The 10,985-nt window shown below is 40.4% G+C and overlaps 1 protein-coding gene across 2 annotated transcripts; it reads left to right on the top strand.

The window, feature by feature from the left end:
• The first annotated feature begins 756 nt into the window (after nt 1-756).
• LOC113162585 (protein Wiz-like) lies at nt 757-7,692 on the top strand. 2 transcript variants are annotated; one of them, XM_026360790.1, is made up of 8 exons: nt 757-818; nt 2,049-2,479; nt 2,606-3,421; nt 3,541-3,870; nt 4,280-4,494; nt 4,598-4,772; nt 4,881-5,034; nt 6,512-7,692. In XM_026360790.1, exons 2-8 carry the CDS (start codon nt 2,293-2,295, stop codon nt 6,666-6,668), a joined length of 2,034 nt encoding a protein of 677 aa, XP_026216575.1. In that variant the 5' UTR covers nt 757-818; nt 2,049-2,292; the 3' UTR covers nt 6,669-7,692. The 2 variants fall into 2 exon arrangements, with proteins under 2 accessions (XP_026216575.1, XP_026216576.1); XM_026360791.1 differs by lacking the exon at nt 6,512-7,692 and adding an exon at nt 5,547-5,726.
• The last annotated feature ends 3,293 nt before the right edge of the window (nt 7,693-10,985 follow it).

Below are 10,985 nucleotides of genomic sequence, written 5' to 3'. Positions count from 1 at the left end.
GTTCACTGAGTTTCTTTACGATGAGGTCGGACAGTATGGGGTTAATGCTGATGATAAAGCTACAAACAGCCTGACACAATTTCCACTCTCTTGCAGAGGCTTATCACTAAAGTTATCAGTTCTCCAATGATTTTATGACCAGTGAGGTTATTGCTACAGGCCTTTAGCCATTCAGTGACTTGGGGTTTGAGAGATTAGCAATAGGGACCAAAATGATTCTCTGTTAGTAAAAGGATGGAAAATGTAACTACAAATATTTTACCCAGTTAGAGTGCTTATGTCAAGGACCAGGAATTGTTCAAAAGCAACATGTGCCTTTATCAGTGCTTATGTCAAGATAGTCCAGTGTCTCAGAAAGTGTCCATTTCACAGTTTTAAACTGCGTAATCAACTAGTGTTCAAGAAAGTTTATGCTCAGGGACATTCTTCTTAGTCACTGTAAGTTCCTTAAGGAATTGTTGTTTTGCTACTATTATGTTTATTTTTATTTCCATTGAATGTGTTTATTTAACCTTACTTTAAAATTGGTTTTATCTGTTCATTTAGTGAGTACAAAATCTAATGTTTGACATTTAAATTTGAATTAGCTAGGACATGTGAAGCACTTAGTTACACCTATATCTATAAAAACATTATTAGTTAGCTCTGTCTTTCTTTGTGTGACTAGGACCACCTGAAGTTTTGGAGCCTTTTCCTTTTTAACCTCGCATGCTTTTATTTTGAAAACGTCTAGCACCGGAAAAGACGTGACTAATACTTCCGCTAATTTTGTCAGCGTTGGAAACTGGTGTTTTGAGGCAGTCCGTCCAGGCGTTTAGGTAAATTTACTTTATTTATACCTAACAGTTTTAGTTTGGTGTCATTCTAAGGGCACAGGATGTATAGCTACTCCCTGTTTCGCTTAGATAAAATGGAATTAGGACTTGCAAGTAGCTAACGTTAGCATTCTTCGAGAGCTAAGGGTGCAACAGTGGTAGCCTAAGTTAGCTTCTCTAGCTTTAATAATAATATTATTCAGCTACATAACGTTAAATTTTTATAATTAATCATAACACTTCTGGTCTGAAGTTCAAATGGTATTGGACGGATGTAACTAATCTAAATGAAACAGTTTGTCTGATCATCTTATCAAATTTCTGCTCTTTGGTGCTCTCATTAAATGATTTGGGGACTCATGTTACCTTACAGAAAGTGGTTCCTTTCTAACAAAATTGACACAGATGTGCGGCTGATTTTTACATTTGCGAACAAACCGAACAGGTATTTCTTAACTAGAGATCTATTGTTTACACTCAGTATGTGAAAAAGTAAAAAGTATGTGAACCTTTTGGAATTTCATGGTTTTCTAAATTAACTTTATGGTGTCCTGCAATAGACACCCTGCTTGTTCAATGTTTTACCTACTGTAGACTCATTAACACAGACATTAGTCGGTTCAAATGATGCCTTCTAATCTTTAGCTTGTTTTTGATCATAGAGCCCCTGAAAGCTCCTTTTGACCAGACATGACTGACATAAGTATTTATCTTAAGCGGAGCAACCTCAAAAAGTTTGAGTGGATTTAGTTAGTCGAAGTAGCTAGTCAACACCTCCAAGCTAATTTTTGCCAACACTGACTCAAATTAGCTTTTTGGAGGTTATTATTTAAAGGGTTCACATACTTTTTACACTTGCATTGAGAGGTTTTTATGGTTGTTTTCAATAAAGACGTGAAATATCAGATATTTTTTTTGTGTTATTACTTTAGGCACAACGTGTTTGTTAATACTTTTGACTTAGATGAAGATCAGATCACCTTTTATGACAAATTAATGCAGAAAGCCATGACATTTCAAAAGGTTCACATATTATTTCTTGCCCCTGTAGATTACATTTTTTTTCTGTATTGTATGTTAAATGGTGAGTTGTTGCTTGTATTGTTCTATGACTCTAAATGTCCTTATTGTTTATTTTTGCAGTACAATAGTAATTAAGTTATTATTGCATTGTATTATATTAATTGAATTAGTTCATAATTAATGAACTGTTTGCACTCTTGTCTCCCACAGCAACCCCACAGCCAGTTATATGTGAAGTCTGTGGAAGGCAAGGCCTCTCCAGCCACGCCTGCCTCAATTTGAACAGCTTGGTGTGACGTATTCTATCAGCTTATCCAGGAGAGGTGGCTAACTTCCTAATTCAAAAGAAGACTCCTCTGCAGCCAACTCCCTTCAATAAAAGAACCCAGCAGGAGACAAAGAACCCCCCAGTGCCAGAGGCCAGAGTATTACCAAAAACACAGGAGTTACAGTCATGACTAGTCCACAAAAGATGGATCATCAGGGATCTCCAGATAGATTAAAGGAAGCCACTCTCCTTCCCTCATCTCCTTCTGCTGTTAGGGTAACTGAAGATGGCAGCTCATCCTCCTCAGAGCATCAAAGCAGCACAACTAAGCCACTGTGGGCACCTCTTGAAACTGACGCCCCCATCACTTTAGGTATGCCTGAATTTGCAGTATGTAATTTCATGGCTATTAATGTAACATTGCTGTTTTAACAAAGTACCTATCAGGACTCATGTTCTGAATTGTTGCCTTTCTCCTATAATTTGCTTGATTTTTCAGATACCAAAGATGAAGTATATGTTTGCCAGCTATGTGGCTGCTGGTACGAGACACGTAAGGGTCTGTCCAGTCATGCTCGGGCCCACCTGCGCCAGATTGGAATCCCTGACAGTGACATCAAGGGCAGCCCTATTGATTTTCTTTACCAAATAATGGAAGAGGAGGACCTCAAGCCCATTAGTAGTGAGCATCAGGAGCCACTTACCTTAGACAGTCTTCCTGGTTCCTCCTCCAAACGCTCCTCTGAGCTGTCCTCTCCACCTGCATCTCCCCCCAAAAAACGGCCTAAAACATCTGAGGACTGTACCTGTATTCTGTGTGGGGAGGAGTTTGGGAATCGTAAAGGCCTGGCCAGTCATGCTCGCTCTCACCTGCGTCAGATCGGGGTGGTTGACTTTTTGGGAAAAAGCTCTGCAATTGACACTGTCCAGGAGCTGGTCAGCAGTGGGGTGTTAGAAGCCATGTACCCCCCCAAAACCAACAATCCATCCAGCCCATCTGCAGAGCCATCTCTTGCCCCACCCTCTCCTGCAGCCCAGGCTCTGTCTCCAACTCCAGGCCAATCCCAGACGCCGCTTTCCTCCACATCACTTTCACCGAGTCCTGCAAAGAAGACTCAGTCTCCTCAAAATCCTGTTAACAGGGCCCCAAAGGCTAAGAAAGGTTTTCGCTTAGCAGTAGATCCCCTCCTTAGGAAGCCTAAACCTGAGCCTGTGGAAATTGAAGTGTCTACTCAGCCAAAGGCATTAAGCATTACCAGCAACTCTCCCACGCCAAAGTCACCCACTTCTGCTGTTTCAAACCCTCTAAATGCAGGTACAGCCAGTTGCCAGTTACTAGGTAGCTTTTTAATGTTAATGCATGTTCCAGTTTTTTGCCCATAGATCTTTTTTTATTTGTTTGCATGTGTACATCACGGTTTGGCTTCTTCTCAGTGTCTTCTGCAGATGTGCAGTCCCCACCCACAGTTCTTTGTGACTACTGTGGGCAGCTGTTTGAGACCCGCAAAGCCCTGTCATGCCACGCCCGTGCCCACCTGCGCCACCTCGGCCTGACATGGTCGATTAAAACATCACCAATTGACCTCCTTAAAGAGGTCATGATGCGAGGTGAAGAAGGTAGCAAAGGATCTTCAGCATCAGGCAAAGCCACATTGACTCCTCAAGGCTCCAAAAGGTCCCGGGAAAACTTACAGCCAGGGGAACCATCCTCCAACAACTGTGCCACACCTCTGGATTATTCCATGAAAGAAAAATCCCCGCCTGGTAAGAGTGGAGCCTCACACACAAGTAAAATATCAACACTACTGTAAAGCTACAGTTATTCAATTAGAATCAGATTCCGTTGAAGAAAATGTGTCTCATATGGTGGTGCGTCTGCGTCATTATTGTTGTTACATAATGCTCAGCATCATCTTTGCTTACAGTGACATGTTTCTACAAGCACTAATGTGCTCTCTTACAATGTCATAAATATTCACTGTAGCACCCAATGTGTGTCAGTCATCAGGTGAAAGTGGTTGTCCACAAAGGCAGTAGCATGTTTGAATTGTTTTCATGAGAAATGAATGAATTGACTCTTGTCAAGACTCTGCTGTCTCTCTCAACTTGGTTCACTAAAGTGTTAATCCATGACTGATATTTGTCTAAAAATGTCTTATTTTCTGTGTGTCAGACACATCCTGTGAGCTTTGTGGGTTTGACTTTGAAAACCGCAAAGCCCTGGCCAGTCACGCGCGGGCTCACCTTCGACAGCTGGGAATCATTGAATGGAAAGCAGATGGAGCGAGTTCGCCAATCGAACTTCTCAGTGAGTTGATCCGGAAGGACCCAGAAAAAGTAGCAGTAATAACCCAACGCTACCGAATGGGAGACCTTTACATCAAGAAGGTGGGATGTGCCCTGAATTATGCTTGTGATAATTACCATTCTTGTTCACATACACACAAAAATGAATTAAAATCTAATTTGCTGTACAATGATTTTCCTTAAGTCCCATAGAGCTGCTGCTTCAACTTCACTGTCCATTGACCCTGGCTCTGTGCCTGGCAGCAGCATGAAATTTGAGCACAAGACGATCAGAGAAGACTCAGGTGTTGGCTCTGGCTCATCCAGACAATCACAAGGTCACACACGGACTAGTGACCCCAGTGTGCGCTCTCCAAGGGGTGAGAGATGGAAGTCTATGAAAGATGGATGGATACAGAGATACTGTAACTGATAAAACATATTAGTTTTTTTGCATGTTATTGTAATGCCTTGATGTGTAATTTCAGGGGTCCAGCCACCAAAACATGTAGTGCCTACAGGGGAGGAAAGTCAGGACTCCCAGCAACCATCGCGGTCCGGCAACATCCCTGCTCTGCTGCCAAAGCCCCCGTTAACACCACTGGTCAAACTGGTGGGCAAGATCTACTCTTTAAAGTGCAGGTCAGTATATAAAGAACTAAATAGACACAAACACGCTCAGACTCTAGTGGTTCAACATACATGAATGATCTAGCTAAGGATCTAGGGATCAAAGTCTTACTTGAGAGCCAATGTTTTTACGTTTGTGTCCTAATTTTAATGTTTGCGCCAATTCCCCAATCTTCCCTTTAGTTGAACAATGAAAACTATTCAGTCATGAGAGGTATTCATTCATTGTCCGCCCCTCCTCACTGGCTCACCCACAGAGTGGTGGTCGAGCTAGCTACAGAGTGAGTGAAGAGAGGGAGCAACATTAGTGGGAATAAAGGAATAAATCAGAAATGAAAAGCTGTTTTCTGATTGTTTCACAATGGTTATATTCTAAAGCTCAAATAAACACGACTCCACCTCCACACAACCCCGTGTGAAGGAATTTATGTGAATGCAATTGATATACACACTTCACCATAGCAACCTCTGTTCCTAATAAAAAAAAAAGACAAATTAACAAAGAGCCATTGTTTTGAATGAAGCTTCCAGAGTTTCCAGAACTACCAAATAAACTGCCCATCAAAAGAAGTCACCACCTGGATCTAACTAAGCAAATAGGTGGGAGTCTCCCACTGGATAATTACATCATGGATGAATATTTTTCAACTGCAACTGATGCAGTGAGTAGCTTCTAATTTCTTAAACCATGTGTGAAGACACATCCTGTGGTCGTGGAAAAAATGTTAATCTGTTTCAGGAGGGTCAAATTATTGACATGAGTCAAGCAAAGAAAACATGTGGGGGCAGTGCGATGATCTGGGGTTGCTGCAGTTGGTCAGGTCTAAGTTCAACAACGTTATGTATCCAAAGAATGAGATCAGCTGACCTTGAATATACTGAATGACCAGGTTATTACATCAGTGGGTTTTTTCTTCCCTGATGGCACGGATATATTTCAAGGTTCAAGGGTTTAAATTGTGAATAGTGGTTCAGAAAACATCTTTTTCACACATGGATTGGCCACCACAGAGTCCAGACCTTAACCCCATTGAGAATCTTTGGGATGTGCTGGAGAAGACAGTGGTCCGACTCTCCCATCATTAACACAAGATCTTGGTGAAAAATGACGGAAATTGTAACACATGTTGTGACATTGCAGATGCTTATTGAAACGATGCCCCGGTGAATATGTGCTGTAATCTAAACTAAAGACAGTCCAACGAAATATTGGAGTGTGTGACTATGGCTGGGTTGAATGAGATGATTTTTACAACCTTAAAGCTACTCGCGTAGAAACAAAAGCAAAATGTTACTGTACTGTTAATGATAAAATATGAGTCACAGTTCCCTTTCTCATGAACCACAGATGCAGTTATAAATTATGAAGTACAATATGAATTTGTTAGTCAGTCGTAACCACAATGCAGCCTGTTGGCTAATCACACTGTGGGGACATTGCTGTAACTCATGAATAAGTTTTCCTGTCTGTCCCTTTACTCCTGTTCAGGTTCTGTGAAGAAGTGTTTCACGGACCTGTGTCTATTCAAGAGCAGTGGATCACACACCTGCAGAAACACATCCTGTCACTGGGCTACAAAGGCAAAGCATCTCCTCCTGCTGCACCGGTGGCAGCTTCAGCGCTTGTCCACCCAGTGGCCGTCTAATCAGAAATCCTTGTAGTTCAGCCGTAACCACGCCATCACAGGTCTCAGCAGAGTCGAGAAGTGTCCTAGAGAAGGCAGCTTTTTGTCCTAGAGAGGGCGCACTTGAGCCATCTGAGGAAAGCAGCAAGTTGTATTTGACTCAGCCAGTGGGTCAGTGCTGTTCTTTTCCTGCTCATACATTCCTGTCCGTTTAGTGTGTTTGAATGTTCAGTGTTAAGAAACAACCTGCACTCCCCACACACTGGAAGACTTTTGCTTTGGTCTCACTAAGTCGACCTGTAGGGTCATTGATTTTACTGTGACATACTTTTTATACACCTTTCAATTCAGTCTTTTTTATTTTTTTATTTTCTTGTTTTATAAATTTATCTTTGATTTCTTTTAAAGATGGAAGGATTGAATGTTTCCATCAAATGAAAAAGCCTTTGAATAACACAGAACATGTACCAGAAAGTTAGACATATCATTTCTATCCAAAATCATTAATATATTACAATGTTGCGTCTAAAACTCCTCAGCTGACTGACACTGTGCTTCTATTCCTCAGGTATTACTGAGAATCATGTACTGTTTTTTCACATTTTTTTACATTTCTTTTTAAAAAATAACTCTTTAATGTAAATTAAATTCTGTTTTGTATATAAATATACAGTGAACTTGTTGAGAGACATCCTGCACTTGAGTGGTCAGACTGCAAGGTAATGCAATACAAAAATACTTCAGGAAACACCCACGTGTATTTTTGTGTCTTCTTATTTCCATGTTGTTCTCTCTCTCTCTCTTTCCTTTTTTTGTTTTTTTAATCAAATGTCTTTTCATCTCATCGGCACATTTATCACATCTTTGTTTTGTACAGTCTGTTACTTTGCTGAGCCTTGATAGGAGGATAGGAGGTCATCAGTTATTCTCTTTTCTTATCTGCAGCCTTTTCGTTGTTGTTTACATTTTTCTCTTAGCTACATCCTTTTGTCAATAGAGTATGACATTTGTGTTGTTAAATGACTATAAATGTGTTTGTATTGTATCCACTACATGTTTTTCTCTCTTAATCACTCCTGTAGTTTTCTACTTTTCTCATAGTGCCTGTGGTATTTTTATTTTATTTATTTATTTATTTATTTCCATTTGTTTACACATTCCTTGAAAATCAAGTCATAAATGCTCCTTCTCTGCCACATTATCTTACAGTATCTAGCCATCGTGAAAACCAGCAGTCTCACACTCGCAGTCAGCGATAAAATTTCAGCTACACAGAGCATTGTAGTTTTAAAAACGTGAAAAGTGTGGAGAAAAAAGCTGCACATTCAGCTCCTGAGTTATGACTCATGTTCTTTTTCTAAAGCAGGACCCATGTGTATGTGTGTGCTCCTCTGTCCTCCTTATTTTGTCTTGGTGCCAGCTGTGACTTAAAGTCCGTCAGTTTTGTTTTCTGTCGGTGAATATCTATCCTGTCCACAGACACACGGTGTGGCTCGATTCTTTCCACATTCCAGAGCTGCAGCCCCATGTGTTGACAGGTCATTAATCTTATTTCTCTATACGGCTGCTGCAGTAGGTCCTCCATCCTTTATTACTCTTAGATGGTCTGTGAATCACTCAGCTAGGAAGGAGAATGAATTTAAAAAACTGAACTCAGGACACAACCATGAAATGAATAATCCATGTCTGCTCAACCGATCTGAAAACACAGGTTTAAGTTGATAAATTAACTGCAAGCATAATTATTATTTTAATTATTAATATCTGTATTACCATATGCGTTCATGGAAGTTACATGTGGGATCAGACTTAAATCATCTCTTCAATCATCAAGTGCCTCTCCTCTTTTATCAGGTAACAAAAGACATTTCTTTCTGCACTTGTTCTAGATACAATTGAATGGAGCTAAAAGGACAATACATATTCTGTTTCCCTAAAGCATCACACCATTACTGTTTTCCACTTTGTCTCCATCAGAGAGAGTATATGATCTTCTCTGTGTCTATGTCACTGCCTCTGCTAGATATTCGCATCACGTCGATAGTCCCTGGAGTGTCATTCTGTGTGATTTACTACCAGAAGGAATCTGCCTCCAGCCACTGATGAATAAATCTGATGTCGGCTCCTCTGCTGTTATACCAGCATTGCGGCTTTCACGTAGCGAGCAAGTAATCCCACCTGACAAGATCTGACCAGGCTGTTGCTCACAGCTATCGGCACCTAATGGTTCAAACACAGGCACAGGGCGACTCAAAGTGCAGATTTCAAAGCACTCATTGAAGCTAGAGCCCAGATGAGGAGCACATCTGTCTTCCAGGAAGGTCTGGCATTATAATTTTAGGTTTCTGACTGTGGTTCATGAGTTTGTTAAACAGTTGTGGCTTTATTTTGACTCCATTTTTCAAGGGAGCTGGAGATCCTAATACAATCATTCAATTCTTGTAGTAGGGGAGTGACCTGGGAAGAAGAATTCCTATTTTTAGAGTCTTAAAATAATAATAAAATTTTCCCATTTATAATAATTGGATTACGGTGATGTTCATGGGTATTTTTGGGGACACTATACATTTTCAGATTATTTTTATATGTGGTGATTTTAGGAACCTCTTAAAATTAATTCATATTTGCAGATGAATTAAAGGGCTCGGTTGTGATGTTTGTCTGCAACATGGACAGAAAGGAAATGTTATTACAGTAAAATTTCTCTACAGGAAATAGAGAGCCAGTAATTGGTTACCACTCAAGAGTCCACTCCATCACGCCATAACTTAAAACATCTAATCCTGAACACACTTTATTATAGTCTGTGTCTGTTTATTCACCGGGTGGTTTACAGTCCTCACAGAAACTGCGAGTCTGGTGATACCAATACTAAAAAAGCTATATCTGAAAACACTTGTCTAGGCTAAGAACATATTTGCTCATCAAGTGTACAAACACCAGCGTACTAAACCAGTTTTTTTTATTTGTTCTACAAAGGAACAAGGAAGGCAGCAGTTGATAACTGTTGCTTTGTTATTTGGGAAGAAGCAGGGGAAAGTGTGAAAGGGGAATGAGGCTTTCACCCTTTCCTCAAGTTTGTCTGTGACTCATGTGTTTGGAAGTAAATTCTTCCAGCATCTCTAGTATGATTTATAATATGTTTTGGGGGCTTGGCAGAAAATGGATTTTTATCACACAACTTGTGGCTTCGCAATCATCCCTCAGAGAGGACAGATTCCCCAAGACTGCGCAGCCCTGGCCACGTTTCATTTGTACTTTTCCATTATGTTTTATAGTTGTTTCTAGGAAGACGTGAAAAACGTCTTGAGCATATGAGTTAACACACACACTTAAGGGTTTCAGCACATATGCTGTACACAAATACACACATACACAAACAAAAGCATGCAATTCTAACTCTTCATTTGCTTTATTATTGGTGAAACAAACAGTCTCTATCTTGAATGTGTGCACCAGGAGTCAAGTCATCAGTCATCATACCAATCTTTTTTGACCCCACATGACACTCGGAGTTGAGGTCACTACAGAGCCTGGATCAGTCAAACTGAATGTAAAACCTACTTGCCACAAGCAACTAATTGCTCCAGTGATTTACAGTGGAACAAACACATGACCCACTGCCAAGATGCCTTTTAGAAATCCAGCCCAGACACATATTTGTGTATCACAGCTCAGCTTTAGAAGAAGTTAACAAGCGAAAGCTGTGCTAGGCTGGAGAACAAAACAAGGCACGGAGTGAGTGAACAGATGCAGCAGCACCAGATGTGTGTCAGACCGACTGCAACTGTAGACCCTGACCCTGAGTGCACAGCAGAGCAACATGAATATCAAGTGTCTGGAATTATACACAAATCTGCAAACATATAAAAAAAAGAAGCATCATTTTTTATACTAGATAGAACTGTGTCTTTTAAAAAGAAAGATTTGCATCCTCTCGCTGTGATGGTCATTTAATTATTAAGTTTATTAGAAAATGCTTTTTTTTTTTGCCAATGGGAGTATCGTAACCCAGAGTCACAAATAGAAAGCAGCCCTGCTTTTAATTTTTTATTTTTTTTATAACAATTGTTTCAGTATTTCAGATAATTTTTCCAACTCCAGACAGATGTGACCATATAATTATGACTGCTTCTCAGAACAGACTTCTGTCACACTAAATTAAGATAAGGAGCCCTGCGTTTGTGTGCATGGATACTGAGTGAAGCTCGCATCTGGTCTGTAAACAGTGTGTGTGTAGTAGTAGCCTTGATTTGTGGGGATGTGTGTGTGGCTCAGATGAAGTGGAATCCTTGAAGTTATCTGTCCTGTCACACATTGTGCGTGGATGGAGACACA

The sequence above is a fragment of the Anabas testudineus genome, chromosome 1 (assembly GCF_900324465.2).
Source record: "Anabas testudineus chromosome 1, fAnaTes1.2, whole genome shotgun sequence".
Taxonomy (NCBI): Eukaryota; Metazoa; Chordata; class Actinopteri; order Anabantiformes; family Anabantidae; genus Anabas; species Anabas testudineus.
Note: the sequence above shows the minus strand (reverse complement) of the source record. Positions and strands in the feature narration are given on the sequence as shown.

Coding starts and splice junctions, on each gene's coding strand:
- LOC113162585 (XM_026360790.1), top strand. CDS start 2,293: ATGACTAGTCCACAAAAGATGGATCATCAGGGATCTCCAGATAGATTA. Junction 3,422..3,540: donor TTCAAACCCTCTAAATGCAG/GTACAGCCAGTT, acceptor GCTTCTTCTCAG/TGTCTTCTGCAGATGTGCAG. Junction 4,773..4,880: donor CAGTGTGCGCTCTCCAAGGG/GTGAGAGATGGA, acceptor GTGTAATTTCAG/GGGTCCAGCCACCAAAACAT.